The sequence below is a fragment of the Acinonyx jubatus genome, chromosome C1, assembly GCF_027475565.1.
Source record: "Acinonyx jubatus isolate Ajub_Pintada_27869175 chromosome C1, VMU_Ajub_asm_v1.0, whole genome shotgun sequence".
Lineage (NCBI taxonomy): Eukaryota > Metazoa > Chordata > Mammalia > Carnivora > Felidae > Acinonyx > Acinonyx jubatus.
In genome coordinates this window covers 31,564,367-31,592,236 of record NC_069381.1, presented here as the reverse complement: position 1 = coordinate 31,592,236, position 27,870 = coordinate 31,564,367, and the positions used below count along the sequence as shown (strand labels likewise).

Below are 27,870 nucleotides of genomic sequence, written 5' to 3'. Positions count from 1 at the left end.
TGGTGAGAAAGTGGTAGAGTCAGTAGATTTAATCTAAATTTTCAAACAAGGAAAATGTATTTCCATTATGTAAGTAACTTATCTTTATGAAAAAAATTGAAAATACATGAGATTAGAAAATCGGGGTAGGGGGAATAGGACACTACCTAAAGATAACCAGATGTTTATATTTGCTGTGTTTGCATCTTATTTTTTTTTTCTTTTTTCTAGTGATAACTTTTTAGGGTTGTATTAGTTTGCTAGGGCTGCAAGGATTACATACAGACCTGGTGATTTAAACAGAAATTTATTTTCTCGGGGCACCTGGGTGGCTCAGTTGGTTAAGTGTCCAACTCCGATCTCAGCTCAGGTCATGATCTCATGGTTCATGAGCTCAAGCCCTGCATCCGGCTCTGTGCAGATGGTGCGGAGCCTGCTTGGGATTCTGTCTCTCCCTTGCTCTCTGCCCCTCCCCCACTTGCGCGCGCGCTGCGCGCGCGCGCGCGCGCGCGCTCTCTCTCTCTCTCTCTCTCTCTTTCTCTCTCTCTGAAAATAAATAAATAAACTTTAGAAAAAAGAAACTTATTTTCTCATGATTCTGGAGGCTGGAAGTCAGAGATCAAGATCTGAGGCCTCTCTCCTTGGCTTTTAGATGCCCATCTCTGTCTTCACATACTCTTTCCTCTGTCCCCGTATGTGTCCAAATTTCCTCTTATAATAAGGACACCAGTCTCTTTGGATTAGAGCTCACCCTAATGACCTCATTTTAATGTAGTTACTTCTTTATAGACCCTATCTCCAAATACAGTCACATTAGAATGGGCAGAGGGGGACACACAATTCAGCCCAGAGCAAGGGCGTTCTTTGTTTTCAGTTTTTTACATAATTTCGATTATTCCATGAATATAATTTGTGCTCTGATATTTTACCAGACAACATCGTAACCTTAAACAGTTTCCTATTTTGTTGTGTAGCCTTTGTAAAAATTTAAAGCTGCAAAATCCGTTGTCAACTGATAAATGTATTGTAGTATCTTAATCGGTCTTCTGAGCATTTACGTATCCTCCCTCCCTTTTTGTTATTATAAACAATACTAAAGCTTTTTAAATAAAACCGTTTTTCTGTAGCTTGGGTTGTTTCCTTAGAATACAATCTCAGAAGTGGATTACTTTATCAAAAACTATTGATGCCTGCTGTTAAATTAGAGAAGTATTGAATCTTGCATTTTCTTTTCATATGACTGTTTTCTCTTCTCCTGCAGTGATAGACTGGAATGATGTTAGGAAACACAAGTATGGTCACCTTTCCGTGTCTGCATCCCAATATCAAGGTAAGAAAAAAACCCCTCTGTTTAGCATGGAAAAATTTAATTTGACATCTCTTCTCATAAAACCTTTGTTCTGAGAGGTCTGAGGTATAAAGAACTCACTGATGGACGCACAAGCAAATATTTTAGTTTGTAGAGGTATCTGTTAGAAGCGGTATGTTTTGTTTTGAACTGGAAGTCAGGAGACTTTCACTCTGAGTACAGATAATCTTGAAGTAGCCTCACAGCTTCAAGCCCGGTTGGCCTGTCCGCATCTCCAGTGTTGAAGAGTTTAGGCTTAGGAGTGAGGCAGAATTAGGTGGTATATCCCACAACTACTGGTAACACACTCAGTACCTTTTAAAAGGAGACGGTTGGGTTACACAAACTCTCAAGCCTTCGTTTTACCCCAGAACTTCACCTTTCTTTCATTTTGGTATGTTTGTCCTGATGACTTACGCTGTAACATTTTTTTCTTTAATAGAAGCTACTGACATCCTGGAACTAGGTAAGATTTCTTTCTTGTATTTCTGTTAAATATAGGTAATAACCAAACCAGAGATTAGAGTATGACTAGGAACAGAATGCGGTGTTGTCTGTCCCATGGCCCCGTGTGTCCTGTGCTCGTCTGCCTCAGCAGCCCGTATAACCAGTCCTGTCAGCTGTCCGGCCCAGCCATCCTTATCAGGAGGTGCAGACCAAGCCAACAGGGTGGGGAGGGGGGGTTGATTACACAGAGTACAAGGAGGAACAGGGGCTGATCCAAACTGGAAGCTACTCTTAATTCAGTGAATCCAGAACAAAAACAAACCCCCACTCTCCATCAGTCAGAATTTGCTGGGATTTCCCCAAAAGAAATTATTCATGAGATGTAGCAAACTGAAATTAAACCTAAAGATTTTGTAAAATCTTTAACTAAATGCAATCTGAAATATTAACGATTCAAATAACAAGAGTCAGACTGCTAACTGCATTCGGTTTTCATCCCTACAGAGTGTATGTACCTCAGGACTAGGATTTGAGAAGTAATGCTAATGTTAATATTTCTTAATCAGCCTTCAGGGTTTCTACATAAATGTCAGTCTTAACTTCTTAGTTCTTTAAAATCTTTCTATATGTTACACAAATATTGATATCCTAATGGCTCTATCAGTTTTTGTTCAAATGTTTTTATATATTATGTTCTGTGACTTCATGTGTTCACCTCTGTTATTATCACTGTCTTTTTGCTCCCTCTTGCCTTTTCTTCCCAAAACATTACTTTTACTGCCCACTGACAAAGAGGGTAATGTAGAAGAGTAGAATGCTAGACTAGGAGTCAGAGCTCCTGGGTTCTTTGAAAGCCAGCTGGGCTTAAAAACTTTGTGATGCTGATCCTCAGTTTTCTGGCTTGGAAAATGGGGATAATTATCCCATTCTGCCTACTTCACAAGGTTGTTAAGAAGATTACAAGAGCTAATGGATGTGAAAACATCTTAAAACCTCTCAAATACTTTTCAACTTTTGAGGATTGTTATTTTCATTCTGTTGCGGGACCATCCTCAGACATTATTCTAAGTCAAATCTTGGAACGTTCTTTGAAGTGGAGTGTTCTCTGAATGTGAGCTGAAGAAGTGAAGGAATTGAAATGATGGAGGTAAAGGGCCTAGCACTTAATAAACAATAAATGATAGTCCCTTTTTAATGACTTAAAACTTACCTCAAGCTTTCTAAGGCACTAGCGTATGATAGAAAAATCATGGACGTATGAATCAGACAGGCCTTGGTTCAAATTTCTGTTGCCCACTCACAAATTTAGTGATTTTGGGAAAGTTACTTAATCTTTCGAGTCTATTTCCTCATCTTTAAAATGGGAATAAAATCTACTTTTCAGGTTATGAAGAATTTGGGAGATATTGAACATGGTGTAGGCAGACAGAAGATACTCTGTGAGAGCTGTTGCTGGTTTTGGTTTTGTTGCTAATATGAATGATAACAATTACATATAGTTCAGTAACAAGTTAAGGTATGTTGTGAATAGTCCGTTTTGTTGATAGGGAATTGGAAAAAGTGGATACTCAGTTTAACACAAAGTATGTACAAGAAGTGATGTTAAATTTTGGAAGTATATTTTTCCTGTGTGAGGAGTAAAGGCTGTGATAACATAGCACCAGCATAGCCAGGCACAGCCTCTGATGAGTTAATCCAGCATATTTCATTTTGCCCATCAAGCATAGAGAGCAGCCCCAAATATCAAATTGAAATGAAATTCAGGGGGTGCCTGGGTGGCTCAGTTGGTTAAGTGTCCAACTTCCAACTTCAGCTCAGGTCATGATCTCACGGTGCCTGGGTTCGAGCCCCGTGTTGGGATCTGTGCTGACAGCTCAAAGCCTGGAGTCTGCTTCGGATTCTGTCTCCCTCTCTCTCTACCCCTCCCCTGCTTGCTCTCTGTGTCTCTCTCTCTAAATGAATAAACAAAAAAAAAAAAAATTTATTTTTTAAAGAAATGAGATTCAGTAGATTTTTAGAATCTGAGTTTGGAAGAGGCTTTAAAATAATCTAACTTGGCCCAGCATTTCAAAATTCGACGTTTTGAATGTCTTATAAAATGCCTTGTCTTAACTTTTCAACGTTGCTGGGGACTTACAGCCACCTCAGGAACTCACTCCATAGTCAGACAGTTTTACTTATTGGGCCAAAATCTGTTTCTTTGTCAATTCTATCAGTCATACTTTGAACTTTTAGGGCAGTATGGAATAATTTAGCCAGTTTTTCACTGACAAGCTTCCAGTTACTAGAAAGCAGCTATAGGGACTGCCTGCTCACTGCCACTCTTCCCGTCCTAGTTGAAGCACTATGATCTCATATAGATTATTAGAATAGCTTCCTAACTAGTCTTCCTGCCTCCAGCCCTGCACTCCTCCAGCCCATCCTTCACACTACACACAGAATGACCCCTGCCCCAGAGCCTTTAGTGCTTCTTTTTCTCATTAATGTGGTTGAGGAGGCTCTCTGATACCTGCACACTCGTTTATCTAAAACCTTTTGTTTTTCTAAACTACCTTTTGTTTGTGTTTAACTCTACCTGGTAGCCATACCAAAATATTCCATTTTTAGAAGTGGTTTTTCTTACTTCTGGACCTTTATACATGTCTTTCTTTCAGTCTGAAACAAAAGATTCTAAAAACAGAATTTTCTCTCTTCTTGACTGACTTCCTGCTTATCCTTTTACACCTTAACTTAGAAGCGTAGAGGTTACTTCCCCTGGGAATCCTTCCGCAAGCCCTCCTATAGCAGCCTCCGTAGCCAAGCATAGCACTTACCACACTTTATGTAGTTGGCTCTCTAGCCTCTGGCCTTACTAAAGCTCCATGAGGGCAAGAACAGTATTTGACCACGGTTGTTTCTCCGGCACCTGGCACAATGCTTTGATACACACGATAAATACTTGTTGGATTGGTGGATGGATGGCAAATTGGCTCTAAGACTTGGCTTTCTTCTTCAAGCTGAGTGTCAGTGTTCCTTCAGCCACTCCTCAGGTGACATGGTTTTGTGTCCCCTTGCCACTTAGGCCACCATTTAGACTTTGGTTTGTTCTATCTCAACGTGTAACTCCCAGAACTAAATTTGAAGACCACCGATGTGATTGTATTGGTCCAGAAAAGAGAAGCACTGGTGCTCACTCCCTTCTTCTTTTCACCCCTCACTTTTCATTCACTACACTTCTGTGGACCCTGAGTTCAGTTTCAGGCACTGTGGTAAACGGTGAAGATTAAAAATAATAGTAAGAAAGATACCCGCTGTCTGTAAATAGCTTGCATAAATAATGATGATGATATGATGTGAAGATATGAAAATAAAGGTATGAACAGGATGTTATAGGAGCTGGGAAATGGTGGGATTTGTTCTGAGAAATTGGAAGAGTCAGAAATCCTTTTTTTTTTTTTTTTTGACTTGGTGTTTTATCTTTAGATGATTCATTAAAAAATATCAAGCTACTGATCTGAAAGGCCCATGGACAATATTTTGAGAATGAGCCACTGTGTATCTCATAAACTTAAGCTTTGTACATTTTCTGATAACAGGGTTTTATTAGCACTGGATATGCCACAACTTATTAATCATTTGAAAGTGCCAAGAAAACATGGTTGAGGGTATGCCTTATGAAAAATTAAAATTGGTTAAATTGGTTTTGAAATTACATGAAACAAAATGCTCCTCGTCTTGGAATAGACTGACTGATGAGGGGAACAGAAGGCAGAGTCCAGAGATAGGTCTAAATGTATATAAGAAATTAACATGTGATCACAGTGACATTTCCAATTAGCGGGGAGAAGGTGATTTATTCAAAAATGGTGGTGAGCACATTTATTGAATAGAAGGTGAGAAGGAAGGCTTTATTTTTGCCTTATTTGTCTCACAGAATAAATTCGAAATAGATCATTTAAATGTAAAAAATAATTAAACCTGAGAAATACTAGAAGAACACATGGGTTAATATCTCTTGTAATACTGAAGTGAAGAAAGCATGACATGAAAGCCAGGAAGTCATAAAAGACAAGATAGAGGAATTTAAGGGCAAATCCTAGCAGACTGAGACAAATGTCTACAACATATATGACAGGCAAAGGACTAATAACATCCTTAATCTACATAGAACTCTTAGAGTCTGAGAAAACAAAAGAATACCTCAGTGAAAAATGACAAAAATAAAATATAAATGGACTAATAAGCCTAAAAATATCTTCAACTTTGTTAGTCATCAAAGAATTGCATGTAAAAGTATAATAGTCTTTTGCTTTTTCACTTGTAAGATTTAACAAAAGTATAGAGATTGTTAAAGCAGTTTTAGCAAGGACGTGAGAAACATATTCTCATGCACTGTTGGTGGGAATTACATCAAAATATAAAGTATGCCTGTTCTTTGTCCATTCATCCCACTCTTAGGAATTTGCCCTAAAGTGATCATCTTAAAAGTGTTAAAAGATATGTGCACAAAGATACTCATCAAAAATTAGAAAACACTTACGTGACCACCAAGAGTATTGAACAAATACTGTTGTTAATGTATATAAATTATGGCACATATAAACAACGGAACAGTTTTCAGACAGGAATCTTGGAGTCGAAGTTCTGATCTAAAGACTGTGATTGTCTGTATCTCTCAGGAATTTGGGTTCCACACTTCGGGTGGAATGAAATAGAGTTCTTGTAGAGAAGTGCTGTCAGAATAGTAGCCACCACGAATGGAGGTGCCTCATGTAGCTGGGTCAAATTAGCAGCGTTGACATTTAATGATATATATAATCTCTCTCATATATTGTGTCCAGGACCAATGGGTAGAAGTTAGAAGGAGTCAGACTTTGGCCGACTATGTAGTTCAAAGTCTCTCTGTTTGTACTATTGAATAATAACTGAATAAGAAGTTTCTCGTTGTTGCAAGTGTTCAAGCAGGGGCTGGAGGGAGCTTCGGGTCTCAACTTTTATATCACCCCATCAAGATGCCTTTCTTGACCATCCTGCCTGAAATAGCACACACATACCTTCGGCACTCTTTCCCTCTTACTTTGCTTTATTTTTTCTTTATTTGAAAAAGGCCAGGAATTGTATATTATCTGGTGTCTCTTGTTGCCCTCTGCACCATCCGACATATATTTATGTTTGTTTATTGTTTTTCTTTCCCCTTAGAAAGTAAGCTCCATATCAGCAGAGACTTTGCTATTTCATTCTTTGCTCTAGATCACCAGTGCCTAGAACTAGGGTTGGTATATGGCAGTGTGCAGTAAGTATTTGTTGAATGAATGAGTATTAGAGAAAGGGATTCATGCATTCAACTTCATGGATCTCTTCTGCTTTACATTATTAGGGACTTTTAATTTTTTAAAGCTACTTCTATGTAGTGTGTAACTCTCTTCAGGGCAGGGATTTTATTTTCTAATAATAAGTGTAACTATAAAGTGGTATGCATTAGAGTTTATAAAACACTTTCATAAGCATTATTCAGTAATATAAATGAGATGACTGTAAAGTCTCAGCTCAAGTGTTTCCTCCATAGAGTATCTGTCCATAACTTTGCCATCTAAGATAGTTCCCAGCCTCGATCACATTATTTTGTTTCCTTCAAATGCTTACCACTCATTACCTTATTTATTTGGTTATGTGTTAATTGTGCCTCATGATGCACCAGAATGTAAATTCCATGAGGGCAGGGACCTCCTGCCTTATCCCAGCACTGAGAATACTGCCTGGCACGTAGAGGAATACTCAAACATCAGTTGAATAAAGAATTGAAATCATTCTGTAAAGTATAAGACATTATATTTATAAAACATTACATTATAATGTTAATCTTCACAGTAATCCTTGATCCCAGTAACAGATTTTCCTGTTCTGCATCCTCAAGGCAACCTGTACTACCTCATTAACTTACATTTATCATAATTGTACCAGTTTATTTGTGTTATTATTTATTTAATGTCTCTACTTAATATTTCTAAACTGCAAGCTCCATGTATTTAGGAATCATGTATATCATGTTCCTCTTATATTTAACGCAGTGCTTTTGTACTTGGAAGGAGTTTAATAAATATTTACTGAATGAATGAGTGGGTGTACAATCTTGCATGATAGACATTATCTCTGTCTTTCAGATGAATAAACTGATACTTAGAAGGATTAAGTAACTTATCTAAGATAATTAGAGAAATAAGACTTTATCCAGCATCTTCTGACTCTCAACATTACATTCTTTTAACTCCACCAATAATTTCTAGACACAGATGTGAATCAGAATTACTTAGGGAGCCTTTGAAAATACAGATTTTCAGACCACACTCAAAGCCTGCTGAATGAGAACCTCTGAGGATGGGGCCCAGAACGCTATTTAAAGAAATGAGAAAAATTCTTTAGGAGATTCTGATGATAAGTAACATTTGGGAATCAGTGCTATATGCCAGGGCAAACTACTGTTTGGGGGCAAATCCAGCCCACTGCCTATTTCTGTATATAAAGTTTTAGTGGAACACAGCCATGTTCATTTATGTGCGTATTGTCTCTGGCGGGTTTCAGGCTACAGTGCAGAGTTGAGTATTTGTGACAGAGACTGGATGACCCACAAACCATAACATTTTACTGCCTGGTCCTTTACAGAGAGTTTGCCAACCCCTCCCTGATGTATACCTTGCTGCCTGTCCCGTTTTTGTATGTGTGGTTATTTCAGTTGCTTGGAGATACAGTAGATATGACATTTGGCTCCGTTATGGGCATTATTACAGTAGGTGCTCAAACATTCTTCCTGAGTCCATAAAAATTAACGCAATTTACTGAAATTATGAGACTAAGTCTCAGATAGCCTAAGCAGTCAAATTTAAGAAAAATATTAATCTAGGTATGGTTCAATCCAGTCAACCCTCACAGTGGGTGGACTGCTTTTAAAAAAGAGATTCCAGGGCGCCTGGGTGGCACAGTCGGTTCAGTGTCTAACTTCAGCTTGGGTCATAATCTCGTGCTTCATGAGTTCAAGCCCCACATCAGGCTCTGTGCTGATAGCTCAAAACCTGGAGCCTGCTTCGAATTCTGTGTCTCCCTCTCTGTCTGCCCCTCCCCCACTCACATTCTGTCTCTCTCAAAAAGAAATTTAAAAAAATTTTTAATAAATAATAAAAAAAAATAAAGAGATTCCAGGGGTGCCTGGGTGGCTCAGTTGGTTAAGCGTCTGACTCTTTGTTTCAGAGGTCTCATGGTTTGTGAGTTTGAGCCCCACCTCTGGCTCTGTGCTGACAGTGTGGAGCCTGCTTGAGATTCTCCCTCTCTCTTTCTCTCTCTCTGTCTCTCTCTCTCTCTCTCTCTGCCCCTCACCCTTCACTCTCTCTGTCTCTCAAAAATAAATAAATAAACTGAAATGTTTTTTTAAAAGACATTCCTGGGGTGCCTGGGTGGTTCAGCTGGTTAAGCATCCGACTTCGGCTCAGGTCATGATCTTCATAGCCTGTGAGTTCGAGCCCTGCATCAGGCTTTGTGCCGACAGCTCAGAGCTTGGAGCCCATTTTGGATTCTGTGTGTCTCTCTCTCTGCCCCTCCCCTGCTCAAGTTCTGTCTCTCTCTCCTTCAGAAATAAACATTAAAAAAAAAGAGAGAGAGAGAGGAGATTCCTTTTCATTCAGTTGGCAATAGGGTGTTCTCTAAATGGAGAAAGATGTGAGGTTGCTTGCCTATGTAATAGGGATTGATTACCATAATTGATGTGTAATAGAGAACTGTAATTAATGCCCCAGTTATTTTGGTACCCCTGATGCTGCCATAATTTTTAAAACCAAAGTCTCTTGGATGCTTGTGGTCAAAACGCAAGCTACTACAAGCAATTACCCAGACTGAGCAAACCTCTAGACCTGTGCTGTCTGATACAGTAGCTGTTAACCACATGTAGGAATTTATATTTAAATAAAATTAATTAAATTAAACTAATTAAAATTTAAATTCTTCTCTCACGCATTTCAAGTGTTCCGTGGTTACATGTGGCTAGCGACTTTTTTTTTTTTTTAACGTTTATTTATTTTTGAGACAGGGAGAGACAGAGCATGAATGGGGGAGGGTCAGAGAGAGAGAGAGAGGGAGACACAGAATCCGAAACAGGCTCCAGGCTCTGAGCTGTCAGCACAGAGCCCGACGTGGGGCTCGAACTCAAAAACCGTGAGATCATGACCTGAGCCGAAGTCGGAGGCTTAACCGACTGAGCCACCCAGGCGCCCCCGGCTAGCGGCTTTCTTATTGGACACCACAGACACAAAACATTTCTGTCATTACAGAAAGTTTTAGTGGACAGTGCTGTTATAGATGCTGGAGTGCAAAAGTTGCAGTTCACTCAAATCAAGACTTGCTATTTGACTTCTTTATTTGTAAGAATGGAATGGTAATTTTTAATGCTTTTTTTCTCTAACAGCAAATAGTGGTGAAATGTATTCATTCCTTGCTTAGCGGACATCTCCGCTAAGAGCTGAGTCTTTATTCTGATAAGCTCTTAAATCTTGATTCCAGGTAATATCCATCTCATCTACCCTGTGGACTCTGTATTCAAGATAATTAATCATTGGCCAGTTCGTGGAGTGGTTCAGAACAGACTGTGATTTCTGGCCAAATCTATTTGGCTTGCTTAAGGATGGTGGGAAAGGGACAAGTTTTAAAACAGAAACTATAAAGTCAATAGAGTATAAAGCCTTGGCATCATCTTTGAAGTGATTTAGATTTTATCATTCAGTAAATCATTTTTATTCCCAGCATCTAGTGCTTTTTGCATGGTCCAAAAGGGCCCTGTGCTGCTCCACTGCAGAGGAAACTTCAAGAAATGCTGGTTTGCTACAGTGTTTTAGCTTGTGAGAGTCTCTGGGACCTTCCCTGCACCATCATGGGGTCACCTCTAGGTGGGTATTAGGGGGAGATTGGTAACTGATTTAACCTTTAATAAAGAACTTAGTCATCTTTTGTGGTTTAATAACATATATATGTAATAGTTTGTTCCTTAAAATGTTTTCTCTGACCCTAGCAGCGTCACCTTGAAGACTGTTTCTCTAGCACAGTGTTGCTCTAAAGGCTACTTCAAGAGGCTACAAGATCCTGTAGGCCCCCTAACTCAGTCATAGTTACTATCATAAGAAATGCTACCGAGGACCTACTTTTCTGTAAATTACCAGATCTTTGTCATTTTGCACCTCAGGCAGTGCAGCTGGAATGGGAGTGGGTTCGGGGTGGGTGAGAGAGAGTGAGAATTCAAGTATAATCTCACTCATTCTGGTTTTTCCTACCATCAAATCATCTTACTGTATGTCTGTCCTTCATTCTTTCTGAGCTGAGATGGTGGGATCTGACCATATTGAGTGTTAAAAGCTATTATTTGATGGCATTAAGGTACCTCTTCAGGAGTCAGGTTGTTCAGAAGGAATCTCCTCAGCCATTTTCTATGTCTTCTATTCTGTTTTCCAAGAGCTTCCTGGACACTTCTGTGAGATATTGGTACATGTTGCTCTGGCATTTTGGATCACTTTAGGGACTAACATGTAAAATGTAGTAAGGTCATCTTTAGACCATAATTTTAATACATTGATCTAAAATGATCCACTCAGGTCACATAGATTTCTACCCGTAATACTCTCTTGAGCCCAAACAGGGAAAAATAAGTTTTTTCTTATGCTCAGAACGAGTCAAAAAATGGCCTAATGTTTAGTGTAGATTGCATCCTGAAAGCACTTTTTAGGAAGTTGACTGTGATAGAGATTTCTATTTCCTTTTCAGGTCATTTTACCTGGGACAAATACCTAAAAGAAACATGTTCAGTCCCAGCGCCTGTCCATTGCTTCAAGCAGGTAATTGATTCTCAACATCTTTAGTAGGTGGGAGGCAAGTAGGTTTGTTCTGATCCTTAGATAAGCAAAACATGAGGTAGGAGCCCTTGGACTTCTCACCTGAAGGCCCCAGAGTAAACTTCTATGGGAAGAATACAGCTCAAGGCTCAAAACTCATGAATTTTGGTAGGACACCTTCCTTCCAACATCATCCCAAGTGACACCTTTTCCTTTCTTCGCCTCCTTGAGGATATGTTTTGTTACTGAGAATAGTAGCTGGTTGTTTTTTGTTTTTTGTTTTTTAAAATAGTTCTTAATTCAGACAGAGAGGAGACAGTTATATCCCTTAGACAGTTCTTGAAAGTCGGTCAGTATTCATTTCTCTATACACAGCACCCCTGCCACATTTTCATAAGAATGCTGGCACTGAGTTCCATTGGAGAGTATGTTAGGACCTTATTAGAGGTCATTCAGAGCTTCCCACATAGGATTAAGTGTTGCATGCAATGCACAGATAATGTTGACTATATCAGCACATGATAGGCTGGTAAGCAAAGAAGTGTACTGCTGCTAAGCAGAGCTAAACATCAGGAAATTATGTATACTTCCCTCCCTTTATTCTTCAGTGTTTATTTCCTCAAATTGTCAACATTTCACTTTGAATTTTGTCCGTGCTCTAAATAAAAATACAAATCCAGGACTTTTGCTCATTTGAAATAATGGGGACTAAATCCATACTCTCACCTGAAATAATAATAGAAGGACAGAGTATATTATATTAAACAGTGGTTTTCAAGTTACTGAAGATCAGGCAGCCAAGCACAGTGATCTCCGAGAGATGAAAAACAATGAGTTGAGCCTCTTATGATTTCCCAGCTTACTCCCTTAAGAGAGTTTTGAGACCATGGCCCAGAGAAGGGGAGCCTAGGGTAGAACCCAGCAGAATCCCTAATTTGAATGGTTGGAGCTAAGAGGGGAAACCAAGGTGGCTAGAATTTGTAGGACAGAATGCCTATGAGGAGAGAGCTGCACAGAAAGAAAACCACAGGGATCTGCAGAGAGCCCTCTTCAAGTGTTCAGCAAAGTGCTGTTGTTGTTCCATGTATGCGTATGAGGAAACGACCTAAAGCCAAGAGAAAAACCATCAGATCTATAGAAGGAACAGAATCTAACACTCCCACAGGGCTGGAAATAATGCCTGATTCCACCAGTTAGACTGGAAAATCTCATAATTCATGTGGCATAAGGTGGAAAACTTGGGAAGATCTTACTCAGTAGCGGGGAATAATTAGCCTTAGAATGAGCACTTCTCTGGACCTGCCTAACACATCATAAAAGCAAGACTCAAAATGATCAAACTGTTTGCAGGTAATTTAAGTGCATCTAAGAACAAAGCACAAAAGAAGATGTGATATATGTTACATATATTGTAATATATCTATATATCTATATATATATATATAAAAGGGACTGTTGGCGTTCAAAAAGAATAAAATCTTGCCATTTGCAACAACATGGATGGAACTAGGATGTGTTATGCTAAGCAAAATAAGTCAGTAACAGAAAATAAATATTATAAGATTTCATTCATATGTGGAATTTAAGAAACAGAATAGGTGAACACGGGAAGGGAAGGAAAAATAAGATAAAAACAGGAAGGCAAATCATAAGAGACTCTTAAATACAGAGAACAAACTGAGGGTTGCTGGAGGGGTGTTGGGTAGGGGGATGGGCTAAATGGGTGGTGGGCACTAAGGAGGGCACTTGTTGGGATGAGCACTGGGTGTTACATGTAAGTGATGAATCACTAAATTTGGTTCCTGAAACCATTGTTACACTGTATATTAACTAGCTTGGATATAAATTTAAAAAAAGAAAAAGAAATTAAAAAAAGAAACACAGCTGTCACTAAAAAATCATAAAAATGTATCTTAAAAGAAGAACAAAGCATAATAAGGGAATGCAAAAACATCCAGCAGCCAACAGCTAAAAGTCAAAATGTCTGACATCCAGTGAAAGATTACCAAGAATGAGAAGAGGCAGGAAAACATAATCATCATGAGCAGAATAATCAACCAATTGAAATAGACTCAAAACCTATATAGGTCTTAGAATAGCAAACAAAAACATTAAAACAGTTATTTTCATTGTATTCCATGTGTTTGAAAGTTAAACAGAGACATAGAAGATATAAAAAAAAAAGACTCATATTGAACTACTACTATGTGCGAAATGAAAAATACACTGGATGAGATTAATGACAGAAGAAAAGACCGGTAAAGTTGAAGACATAGCAGTAGAAACTATCATGAAACACAATGAGAGAAAAGAATGCTCAAAAGATGAAAAAGATTATCAGTGAGCCAAAGGATAACTTCAGTTTCCATGGGATAACTTCGTAGACCATGTAATTAGAGTGCCCAAAGGAGAATAGAGATGAGGGACAGAAAAAGTACTTGAAGATACAATGGCTAAAAATTTTCCAAAATTGAGGAAAACTGTAAATCCACAGATTAAAGAAACTCTGTGAATCCCCTTCTCCCCCCCAAATCAACGACAAGAAGAAAACTACATTAACACATAATCATAAATGCTCAAAGCTATTGATAAATAACATCTTAAAAGCAGCCAGAGAAGAAAGACACCTTATATACAGGGAAACTAAGATAAGAATGACATTATATGTTCTTGTCAGAAACAATGCAAACAAGAAAGTTGAATAACATGTTTAAAGTACCAAAAGCAAAACCTGTCAATCTAGCATTCTATACCCAGTAAAAAGATCTTCCAAAAACAAAAGGCAAAATATATTTTCAGACATACAAAAACCAAAAGAATTAATCACCAGAAGACTCAATACAAGAAATGTTAAAGGAAGTGTGTCAGGCAAAAGGAAAATATTACCAGGTAGAATTACAGGTCTGTAAAAGGAATGAAAATCCCTGGTAATTGTAATTAGAAGGGTGGGGCACCTGGGTGGCTCAGTCAGTTGAGCGTCCGACTTCGGCTCAGGTCATCATCTCATGGTTTGTGAGTTCGAGCGCCATGTCAGGCTCTGTGCTGACAGCTCAGACCCTGGAGCCTGCTTTGGATTCTGTGTCTCCTTCTCTCCCTTCCCATCCTCCGCTTGTGCTCTCTCTCTGTCTCATAAATAAATAAATAAATGTGAAAAAAAATAATAAAAAAATTGTAATTACAAGGGTAAATACATAAGATGTAAATACATAAGGGTAAAAACATATGTTTTTTCTTATTTAAATCTCTACAAAGGGTAATTATGTAAACAGTAATAATCATATCGCATTATTGAGGTGATAACAGATGTATAAATAAAATGTATAACAAAAGCATAAATGCCCAGTAGAGGAGAAATCTTAAATATACTACTGTAAGATTCTTTTACATGAAGTAGTATACTTGAAGATAGACTGATGAGGTAAACATGTTTACTATAAAGACCAAAACAACTACTAAAATAATAGAAAATAAATAGATGGTAGACTTAAATCCAACCATATCAGTAATCAAAGTAATTATAAATGGTCTAAATGCCTCAGTTAAAAGGTTGAGATTGTCACATTGAAAAAAAAAAAAAACAGACCCAATTGTATACTGCTTGCAAGAAATTATACTTTAAATATAAAGACATAAACAGGTTAAAAGTAAAGGGATGGAAAATGATATACTCTGCTGACATTAGCCATAATAAAACTAAAATGACTATGTTAATATCAAAATATATCTCAGAGTAAAGAATACTACCAGGGATTTAAAAAAAAAAAAAAGGCAATTTCATCATGAAAGGGGTGAGACATTTTTATGTGAAGCAAATAGAAATGTAAGGAGAAATGAATAAATCTAAATTTATTTGTAGTTGGGAGTTCTAATACTCCCCTCTATGATTAAAGAACAAGTAGTAAGAAATCAGCAAGTGAATAGTAGACATTGGCAACACTGTCAGTGTTTGTCAGTTGGACCTAATTGACAGGTATAGAGCATCCCCAGCAACAGTAGAGTGTACATTCTTTTCAAGTGCACACAGACAGTTTACCAAGTTAGGCCATATTCTGGACCATAAAATAAGTTTTGGTAAATTTAAAAGGCTGTAATATAAAGTACACTAAGTTAAATAAAAAACTAATAGCAGAAAATCTCTAAATATTTGGAAACTAAGTAACACATTTCTAAATACCCCTTGGGTATGGAGAAATTAAAAGGGACATTAACAAATATTTTCAACTAGGGGAGCCTGGGTGACCCAGTTGATTAAGCGTCCCGCTCTTGATTTTGGCTCAGGTCATGATCTCATGGGTTGTGAGATTGAGCCCAGTATTTGGGCTCTGCACTGACAGCATGGAACCTGCTTGGATTTCTCTTCTCTCTGCCCCTCCTCCATTTGTGCTCTCTTTCCCAAAATAAATAAATAAACTTTAAACAATATTTTCAACTAAATGGAAGTGAAAATAGAACATTTCAGAGTTGTGGATTGCTGCTAAAGCAGTCCTTACAAGGAGCTTATAGTACTAAACACCGATACTAGAAAAGAAGAAAAGTTTCATTTAGTGACTTCAGCTTCCATTTTAAATAACTAGGGGGACAAAAAGAGCAAATTATCCCCAAAGTAAGCAGAGAAAAGGAAATAATAAAAATCAGAGCATACACCAATGATATAAAAAAAAAAAAAAACCACGAAAATCATTGAAGCCAAAAGCTGAGTCTTTGCAAAGATCAATAGAAATGATGAACTTCTAGCCAGATTAATCAAGAAGAAAAGATGACACAGATTACTAATAGCAGAACTGGAAGGAGTAACATCACTGTTGATTCTACAAATATTAAAGAGATAATAAAAGAATATTACGAACAAATTTATGCCTTTAAGTTTGATAACTTAGTTGCAGTGGATAATTTTCATGAATAACACATGTTACCAAAGTTCACTTAAAGAAAATCTGAACAGCACTATTTCTGTTACAGAAGCTGAATTTGTAGTTAAGAAATTTCACACAAAGAAAACTTAAGGCCCAGATGACTTCACTGGTGAATTTTTCCAAACATTTAAGGAGAAAGTAACACAAATTCTACACAGACTCTTCCAGAAAGTTTAAGAAAAGTGAATACATTCCAGATCATTCTTTGAATCAAATATTACTCTGATATCAAAATCAGGTAAAGATACTGAAAGAAAAAACTACAAAGCAACATCCCACATAAAGATATGTGTAAAAAATCTAAAGGAAATTCTAGGAAATTGATTTTAACAACATATAATAGTAATTCATCATGACTAGGTGGAGCTTAATTCCAAGAATTTTAGGTTGATTAAACATTCAAAAATCAATCAATGTTTCACCATGTGAACATACTAATGAAGAAAAAGTATGATCATCTCAATAGATGCACAAAAAGCATTGACCAAATCCAATGTCCGTTACAAATCAAGACTCTCACAACAAGAAATAGAAGGGAATTTCCTAAATCCTAAAAGGCATCTATGAAAAACTTATAGTTATCATACTTAATGGTAAAAGTTTAAACGTTTTCCCCTTAACATCAAGAATAAGACAAGGATGTCTGCTTTTACCACTTCCATTCAACATTGTACTACCAATGTGACCAGGCCAAAACAAAAAAACAAAACAAAGGATGGAAAGGAGGAAGGGAGGGAGTGAGGGAAGAAGGAAAGGGATTCAGATTGAAAGAGTAAAGCAACCACTAAAGAAAATATGTGGGTAGCAAATAAGTACATGAATTGATGGTTAACATTTTTATTAGGGAAATACAAAGCAAAATCATAATGAGCTATCTCTATACATTTATTTATACATTTATTTAAATGTCTCTGATAGAAAGGACTGACCATACCTAATAGTGGCAAGGATGTGGAGTAAATGGAACTTTCATAAACTACTGGTGAAAACATACTTTAAAATATAGTCTGGCAGAGCACCTGGGTGGCTTAGTTAGGTAAGCGTCCGACTTTGGCTTAGGTCATGATCTCACAGCTCGTCAGTTCAAGCTCCAAGTCGCTTTGGTGCTGACAGCTCAGAGCCTAGAGCCTAGATTCTGTGCCTCCCTCTCTGCCCCTGCTTGTGCTCGACTCTCTGTCCCTCTCTCTCTCAAAAACAAATAAACATTTTTAAAAAGTTTTTTAAGATACAGTTTCGCAAAAACAAACTTCAACAACAGACTACTGAGCCAAAAAAAAAAAAAAAATCACTAAATTAGGAATTGAATAATACATCTTTAACCTGAAAAAAAAAATGTTTATACCTCAGTAACATGGTTAAAAGTAACTTAATAGAAGACATAATGGAAGAGAAACTCTCATTTACAATAGCAGGAAAAAAATTAGGAATAAACTGACAAACATGAAAAACTTACATAAAGAAATCATAAAGCAGATTTTGTCAAAGTTAAGGACATCTGCCCTTCAAAAGACACTGGTAAAAGAAGGAAATATAAGCCATAGTCTTGGAAAATATTGGCAAATCACATAGCTGACAGCAGTGCTCTCCTAATTAATCTAACAATTTGATGTAATTCCTATCAAAATCCCAGGTACCTATGTTGCAGAAATTGACAAGTTGATTCTAAAATCCAAAAAGAAACACAAGGGAACCAAAATAGCCAAAACAATGTTGGAAAGGAAGAACAAAGGTAGAGAACTCACATTTCCTGATTTCAAAACTTACTATGAAGCTACAATACTCAAGACATTTTGGTACTGGCATAAAGATAGACTTATACGTCAGTGGATTAGACTTGAGAGTCTGGAAATAAACTCATACATTTATGCTTAATTGATTTTGGACAAAGTTAAGTGGATTTTTAATAACTAGTGCGGGGAGAATTGGATATGCACATACAAAAGGATGTAGTTGCACCCTACCTCTATACCATATACAAAAATTAAGTTCAAGTAGCTGATAGTCCTAAATGTAAGAGCTAAAACTATAGAACTCTTAGAAGAAAACATAGGAGTAAATCTTCATGCCCTTGGATTAGGCAATGGTTTTTTAGATATGGCACCAAAAGCACAAGCCACAAAAGAAAAACTAGATAGATTAGACTTCATAAAAATTAAAAACCTTTGTGCTTCCAAGAACACTATCAAGAAAGTGAAAAGATGATCCACAAAGTGGGAGAAAATGTTCATAAATCATGTATCTGATAAGGAACTTGTATCTAGAATATATGAAGAACCAAAATTTTTTAACTTTTTCTTTTACATTTATTCATTTTTGAGAGAGAGAGAGAAGAAGCGGGAGAGGGGCCAAGAGAGAGGGAGACACAGAATCCGAAGCAGGATCCAGGCTCTGAGCTGTCAGCACAGAGCCAGACAGGTCTCAAAACCACAAACCGCGAGATCATGACCTGAGTCGAAGTCAGACGCTTAACTGACTGAGCCACCCAGGTGCCCCTGAAGAACCTAATTTTTAAATTAATAAGACAACCTAAGTTTTAAATGGGCAAAGACAACCTAATTTTTAAATGGGCAAAAAATTTCAATAGATATTTCTCCAAATATACACAACTGGCCAATAAGCACATAACAGATGCTTAATATCATTAATCTTGAGGGAAATGCAAATGAAAAGTGCTGTGAGATACCACTTCATATCTACTAGGATAGTTGAAATTAAAAAGACAGACCATGGGGCGCCTGGGGGCTCAGTTGGTTGAGCATCTGACTTCGGCTCAGGTCATGATCTTGCTGTTCGTGAGTTCGAGCCCCTACTCAGGCTCTGGGCAGATGACTCGAAGCCTGAAGCCTGCCTTAGATTCTGTGTTGCCCTCTCTCTCTGCCCCTCCCTCTCTGTCTCACTCTGTCTCTCTCTCAGAAATAAATAAACATTAATAAATAAGTTAAATAAATGATAAAAAGGCAGACAGTAACAAGGATGGTGAGGATATGAAGAAATTGGAACCTTCATACATTGCTGGTAAGATTGTAAAATGTTGTAATCACGTTAGAAAACAGTTTAGAAGCTACTCAAAATGTTAAACATAGAATTAGCACATGAACCAGGATTCCCACTCCTAGGTAAGGAAAACACATGACCACACAAAACTTATACACAAATGGCATCATTATACATAATAGCCAAAAAGAGAAAACTCAGTGTCCATCAATTGCTGAATGGTTAAGCAAAATGTAGTATATTCACACAATGGAATATTACTCATCAGTGAAAATGAATGAAATACAACACACATTAACCTTGAAAACATTATGCTAAGTGAAGGAAGGAACCACTCACATACTGTATAATTCCATTTATGTTAAACCTTTAATCCATAGAAACAGAAGATTAATCGTTTCTAGGCTGGGCTGAGGGCTGAATGGGGAGAGACTGCTAATGGGTATGGGAATTCTTTTGGGGATGATGAAAATGCTCTAAATTTAAATCGAGTGATGTTTGCACAACTCTATGAATATACTAAAAAAACTACCAAGGTATATACTATAAAAAGGTAAATTTTCTGGTATGTGAGTTAAACAAATAAATACCTACCATATGATCCATCCATTTCACCTTTAGATATTTACCCTAGAGAAAAGAAAGTGTATTCCCATACAAAGATTTATACATGGGTGTTCATTAACAATTTATTTGTAATCATCAAAAACTGGAAAAAACAAAAAACAAAACAAAAAACAAAAAACGGGATGCCTGGATGGCTCAGTCAGTTGAGCATCTGACTCTTGGTTTCAGCTCAGATCATGATCTCATGGTTTGTGGGATTGAGCCCTCCTTTAGGCTCTGCACTTGGAATTCTCTCTCTCCCACTTTCTCTCTCTGCCCTCCCCTGTGCTCACTCTCTCTCTTTCTCTCTCAAACATTTAAAAAAAACTGGAAACACCCCAAATGTTTATCAATATGATTTACTACTCAGCAATAAAGAGAAATGAATTATTAATGCATTCAGCAATAGGATGACTATCAGAATAGTTATGCTGAGAGATACTATCTACTAATCTTACAGCCAGCATCATACTTAATGGTGAGAAACTAGAAGCTTTCCCACTAAGATCAGGAAAAAGGCAAGATGTCTCCTCTCACCTCTTTTTTTCAGTATCATAGTGGAAGTTTTAGATACTGCAATAAGACAAGAAAAGGAAATAAAAGATATACAGCTTAGGAAGGAAAAAATAAAACTCTTTGTTTGCAGATGACATAATTGTCTTTGTAGAAAATCTGAATTGACAAAAAAAAACAAACCTGGAATTAATAAGCAATTACAGCAAAGTTTCAGGATACAAGGTTAATAAAGTCAGTGGCTTTCCTTTATACTGTAATGAACAAGTGGATTCTGAAATTAAAAATACAGTACCATTGAGGACCTCCAAAAATGAAGCACTTAAGTATAAATCTAACAGAATATATACAAGCTTTGTATGAGGAAAACTACAAAATCTGGTGAAACCAATGAACAACAAAAACAAAAAATGGAAAAATAGTCCATGTTCAAGAATAGGAAGATTCAATATTGTGAAGATGTCAGTTCTTCCCATCATGATCTATAGATTCAGTGCAAGCCTAATGAAAATTACAGCAAGTTATTTTGTGGAAAAATTGATTTTAGAGTTTACATGGAGAGGCGAAGATCTAGAATAGCCAACACAGTATTGAAGGAGAACAGGGTTGGGGGACTGACACCACCCGACTTCAAGGCTCACTATAAAGAAACAGGAATCAAGACAGTGTGCTGTTTGCAAAAGAAGAACCAGATGGATCAATGGAACAGAACAGAGAGCCAAGGAATAGCCCCACATAAGTATAGGCAACTGATCTTTGACAAAGGAGCAAAGGCAATACCATGGACCTAAGATAGTTTTTTTCAGCAAATAGTGCTTAACTGGACAGCCACATGCAAAAAAAAAAAAAAAAAGGAACCTAGACTGAAACCTTATATGCTTCACAAAAGTTAGTGCAAAACAGACCACAAAATATATAACCCAAAACTATAAAACTAGAAGATAACCTAGGGGAAAAACAAGATGACCTTGGGTGTGGCGATGACTTTTTGGATACGACACTAAAGACATGATCCATAAGAGAAATCATTGATAAGCTGGACTTTGTTAAAATTAAAACCTGCCTCCGTGAATGACACTGTCAAGAGAATAAGAGGACAAGCCACAGACTGGGAGAAAATATTTGGAAAAGGCATATCTGGTAAAGGAACGTTATCCAAAATCTGCAAAGAACACTGAAAGTGTCAAGAAATGAAACAACTTGATTTAAAAATTGGGCCAAAGATCTTAGACTTCTCACGAAATAGGACATGCAGATGACAAAAAAAGCATGTGAAAAGATACTCCACATCATATGTCATCAGAGAAATACAAATTAACAGTAGTGGGATGCCACTACACACCTATTAGAATGGCCAAAATCCAGAAAACACTGATACCAACAAATGTGAGCAAGGATGTGGGCAACAGGAATTCGTTTATTGTGGTAACGCGAAATTGCATAACCATTTTTGTAAGATAGTGTGGTGATTTCTTACGAAACAAAACATACTCTTACTATGAGATCGAGCAACCATATTCTTTGGTATTTACTCAAATGACTTAAAAACTTACACCAGCAAAAAACCTGCATGTAGATGTTTGTTGCACTTTTATTCATAACTGCCAAAACTTGGAAGCAACCAAGATGCCCTTCAGTAGGTGAATGAAAAAAATGTGGTATAGCCAAACAACAGAATATAAGCCCAGAAAGAAATGAGCTATCAAGCCATGAGCAGACATGGAGGAAACTTAAATGCCTATTACTGACGGAAAGAAGCCAGCCTGAAAAGGCTGCAAAACTATAGAGACCCTAAGAAGATCAGTGGCTGCCAGTGGGTGGGTGAGTGAGGGATGAATTGACAGAACACCGAGGATTTTTAAGACAGTTAAACTATTTTGTATAATCCTATAATGATAAACACACGCCATTATACATTTGACCAAACCCACAGAAGGTACAACACCAGGAGAGAACCCTAATGTGACGTGTGGACTTTGGATAATTATGATGTGTCAATATAAGTTCATCATTTGTAACAAATGTACCACTGTGGTGAGGGGTGTCAATAACAGGGGAGACTATGCATGTGTTGGGGCTGAGTATATATGGGAAATCTCTTTACCTTCCTGTCGGTTTTCTTCTGAACCTAAAACTGCTTTGAAAAAATAAAGTGTTTTAAAAAAAATGGAGTATATATTAAAAAAAAGTTAATTTTTATTTTTATATAATTTATTGTCAAATTGGTTTCCATACAACACCCAGTGCTCACCCCAACAGGTGCCCTCCTCGATGCCCATCACCCAATTTCCCCTCTCCCCCAACCCCCATCAACCCTCAGTTTGTTCTCAGTATTTAAGAGTCTCTTATGGTTTGCCTCCTTCCCTCTCTGTAACTTTTTTTCCCCCTTCCCCTCCCCCTTGGTCTTCTGTTAAGTTTCTCAGGATCCACATAGGAGTGAAAACATAAGATATCTGTCTTTCTCTGCCTGACTTATTTTACTTAGCATAACACCCTCCAGTTCCATCCACATTGCTACAAATGGCCAGATTTCATTCTAAAAAAAATTTTTTTTAAATGAGTTATTGATACATTCAACATTAGGGATGAATATCAGAGTAATTATGCTGGGTGAAAGAAGCTAGACAAACACAAACAGTTTATTCTGATTCCACTTAAGAGGAAGAAATGCAAACCAGTCAATCTACAGTGAGAGAAAGTAATCAATGTTTGCCTGGGGACAGGGGTCTGGGAAGGGCCAGACAGAAGAATTATAAAGGGACATGAAAAAACTTGGGAGTGTGTCCATGTTCATTATCTTGATTATGATGATGGTTTCAAGGTGTATGTGATATATATGGTGTCATGGGTGTATACGTATGTCAAGATTTAACAAAGTGTATAGTTTATGGTATGTCAATTATAACTTAATTGTTTTTAAAACTGTGAATTGATTTCTAAGTTAATGTCAAAATAAGAAAAACAGTCTTTGGGCCTGTGTGATGATTACACAAATCTGCATACTGAAACACTCCATGAAGAGACATTAAGGATGTGCAAGTTTAATAGGATGATTTCTGAGAAGAAAATGTTATGAACACCTGGAGAGTTAGGATGTTAGAGAAGACAGGATGAAGAAGCATTTAAGTCAGGACCATTTGAGACACTGCTGTGCTTTTCTTACTGGTGTGAGTCAATATTTGATGCTTTTGTGGAAAGTAAATTTTTTTCCCCTTCATCTTACCTTCCAGTGTTTCTTTTACATGAAACCCTGCCTAAGTATCAGGGAATAGTTCAAGGTGCTTGTCCTGGGCCCCACTGTAACCAATTTCAGTACAAAGAATAAATTTTCAGGCTCCATCTCTTAACATCTTTACTGAAAATGCCATATACTCTTAGTCTGCCTAATCCCCATGGCTTGTTTTTCTCAGTCCTACACACCTCCAAGCAACGAGTTCAAGATCAGCATGAAATTGGAAGCGCAGGACCCCAGGAATACCACATCCACGTGTATTGCGACAGTAGTTGGACTGACAGGTGCCCGGCTCCGCCTTCGCCTTGATGGCAGTGACAACAAGAATGACTTCTGGCGGCTGGTTGACTCATCTGAAATCCAGCCTATTGGGAACTGTGAGAAGAATGGGGGTATGCTGCAGCCCCCTCTGGGTGAGTAACTAGACCCAAGCCTTCCTTAGCCAATTAATTATCTTCCCAGAATGCTACATCCTGTTACAGGAAAGCCTAGGGTCCCCTGCCTATTCTTCTCTTTCATATGGCCAAAAGAAAAGGCCTACCAAAATGAAATGTGCTATAAAATATGGACATGTCCATCTCTACATTAACTTATGATATCCAAGCTTATTTCTTAAGTTCTCCTTTTTCTAACTCGAAACCACACCTTTCATCAGTTCCCAGTTACCCTGAGAGAGTGGAAGGAGGTTTTACCATTTAGCCTGCCTCAAAAAACCATAAAGGATTTTACCAAATCCTACAAGGATAACCAGAGGTGAGAGAAAAATCTTTCAGTAACAAGATGACTGATACAGAGGTTCCTTATCTCCTTTTCCTTAAATTCTCACTTGGTCCTTGTAATTTTCTCACTTTGAATCAGTTGTTAAGTAAAATATGTTATTTTACTTAAACTAATAACCCCACTAGAATTTTCTTCTCAAGATCAGATTTATCTTTTTGTTTTTTCCCCTCAGTATAAGTGACTCAGCCCATCTCATCAATTACTATCAGTCACTATTGCAATGAGTCTCAACAGAGAATAGAGAGAGATGGGTTATGAGCTGTGGGCTATGTTCCCCTCAGGGGGTTGTGCTAAATTAATTGAGCATTAGAGGACAGATGACATTTGCAGGAAATCCCCAGGTGGTTACTGAATTATCCCCCATTTAAAAAATTTATTTGTAATGAAATTCCAAACACATACAGAAGTCACAAGAATAGCACAGTGAATGTCCATGTACTCTTTATCCTTGATAATTATCAGCACATAATCGATCATGTTTTATTTGTATCTGCACATATTTCCTGCCCCCTCCTGCCCTGTTGCCCCAACATAGTATCATTCTGTCATTAAATATTTGGTATCTATGTCTCGTAGATAATATTTTTAAAACAATCATAATAACATTATCATGTGTTTATAAACTAACGATAATTCCTTAATACCAACTAATATTTACTCATTGTTTAAATTTTCCCTGTTGTCTGTCTGTCTGTCTCCTCTCTCTTTCTCTTTATTAGTTCCTTTGAATCAGGATTCAAATAAGATGCACATATTGCACTTGGTTGACATGTCCTTTAAGTCTCTTTTAACCTATGGGTTCTCTTTCTCTCTTATTTTTTTCTTGCAATTTATTTGTTGAAAAATCTAAGTAATTTGTCTTTAATTATCTCCCACAATTAGATTTTGCTGATTGTATCTCTATGGTAACATTTGACACATTTCCGTGTTCTCTCTTTTCTAGAAATTGTCAGCTAGATCTTGAGGCTTGATCAGGTTCAGGTTCAATTTTTTCATAAGAACATTTCATAGGTAGTGGTGTTTACTTCTATTGGGAAGGATATATATATATGGTCTCATTTCTCTCATTTTATAATGTAGCAGCTGTTACTGCTTGTGGTGTAGATCAAGGGTTGACAGATTTTCTTAAAGAGTTAGACAGTAAAACTTTCAGGTTTATGGGCCATACATTCTCTGTTACAACTAGTCAGCTTTGTCATTGTAATACAAAAATAGCCACAGACAATACATAAATACATGGGCAAGGCTGTGTTCCAATAAAATCTTACATTTACAAAAACAGATGACTGGCCTGCTGGCTATAATTTGCTGACTCCTGATATAGAGCAATCAATTCATTATGGTTGCAAAATGGGAAATTTTAATCTTACAGTTCTGTCCACATAAATTAAATGGAATATATCTATTAAACTTCCATCACACTTTTGGTTATTGTGAGGTTATAGTTCATGGAAGAAAGCTTAAATGCTTGATTCTTTACCAATTTTCAAAATAATGAATTAGTTTACTACCATCCTCCAAAAATATTTAAGGACGTTTTTGTTGTTACTGTTATTTAGTATCATAAACCCAAGGATTCTTACATATTTGACATGTTTCATTCCATTACACTAATTGTCCTTACTGATTCTTGATTTGTCCCATCGGCTGCATAGGAGCCTCATCAAATGGTTTCCTGACACTTTTTTTTTCCTTTTCTTTCTTTCTTTCTTTTCTTTTTGAGAGAGAGAGAGAAAGAGAGAGAGAGCGAGCACCAGTGGCAGCACGGTGCAGCGGGGGAGGGTAGAGGGAGAGAGAGTGAGAATCTCAAGCAGGCTCCACACCCAGTGCAGAGCCCGACACAGTGCTCGATCTCATGATCCTGAGATCCTGAGTCGAGTGCTTGACGGACTGAGCCACCCAGGCATCCAGTCTTCTGACACTTCATTGTTTGATAGCTGTCTTGGATTTTTGAAATTTCAAAATCTTCCAGACTCATCTTTTTTTTTTTTTTTTTTTTTAATTCAAGTTAGTTCACATACAATGTAGTATTAGTTTCCGGAGTAGGACCCAGTGATTCATCACTTACATATAACAATGTCCAGTGCTCATTTCAACAAGTGCCAGGCTCATCTTTTAAATTATCTGCCTCAAATATGGAATCAGCTATTTCTTTTAGATGCCCAGTTCTTCCGGTTCTTCTTAGTGGGAAATGGTATTTAGAGACTATTATCTGAATCCTAGAGTACTCAGTGCTACTGGGTTGGTCATTCTTTCTACATCTTTTTGATATAGAGAGATAGGAACTGCCTTGTTGTTATTATTACTGTTATTATTATTATTAAGAGAAAATCATTAGTTCATATTGATACTTCCTACTAAAGTTCGGGACAAATGGTGCTTTTATTTACTTTATCTTTGCTGTCTTTAATCTGTATCTCCTTTATACCACAACAAAACCCTAGTTCTCTATGTCACTAGCAAAATAACTCAATTGTTTTATCCTATTATAGTACACAGGACAACAGTCTCAGAATAACAGTAGCAACACTTACCACCATTATCATTACTGACGGTGTTTGAGTTACTTGCATTTCTTGTTTTCCTACCCTCCAATGAAGGATAGTCAATATATTATAAGATTGCTTGGATTAGTTTCTTTCTGGGTGGCAGTGCCACCAACTTGGTATAAACCTGGGTTCATTTGTTGTATTGTTTTTTATTTTTAGAGATTGCTTCTTGGAAACTTTCCTTTATAAACGTATATGTGATACACATCATTCTTAAAGTCAAATCTGTAAAGTGAAGTATATTGAGAGAAATCCCCTTCACTTTCTTCCCTTCTTCTGCCATAGGTAGCCCCTGTCTATATTCCCATTTTTTAAAAATACAAATATCTGTGTGTGTGTCTGTGTGTGTACATATATACATAAGGTATTTCCCACCTTCTTATATAAATGACAGCATACTATACATATTGGTCTTAACCTTACTTTTTGCCACTTAATGAAATACCCTAAAGATGACTTCTTAGTAGCATGGAGATATTCTTCATTCCCTTTTATAGCTAAATAGTACTGTATTATTCTCAACCTGCTTGATGAATTGCTATTTGGAAACATCTTGATAGGCTATTAAAAAGTAGAGTTGACCCTTGAACAACACAGGCTTGAAATACACAGCTCCACTTATACACAAATTTATTTCTGTAAATACAGTACAGTACTATAAATGTAT

The 27,870-nt window shown here is 37.2% G+C and overlaps 1 protein-coding gene across 17 annotated transcripts in view; it reads left to right on the top strand.

Moving 5' to 3' along the window:
- The window catches only part of SCMH1 (Scm polycomb group protein homolog 1), a 184,610-nt gene that overhangs the window by 54,852 nt on the left and 101,888 nt on the right, over positions 1-27,870 (top strand). For 10 of the 17 annotated variants that reach the window (XM_053212367.1, XM_053212361.1, XM_053212326.1 and 7 more), the window contains 4 exons: positions 1,241-1,309; positions 1,770-1,793; positions 11,549-11,619; positions 24,053-24,287. In XM_053212367.1, the coding sequence (XP_053068342.1) occupies positions 24,089-24,287 (199 nt within the window). In that variant the 5' untranslated portion in view covers positions 1,241-1,309; positions 1,770-1,793; positions 11,549-11,619; positions 24,053-24,088. Of the gene's footprint in view, positions 1-1,240; positions 1,310-1,769; positions 1,794-10,537; positions 10,681-11,548; positions 11,620-24,052; positions 24,288-27,870 lie in introns of those variants that run through there. The other 7 variants (XM_053212335.1, XM_053212341.1, XM_027059514.2 and 4 more) reach the window with 5 other exon arrangements.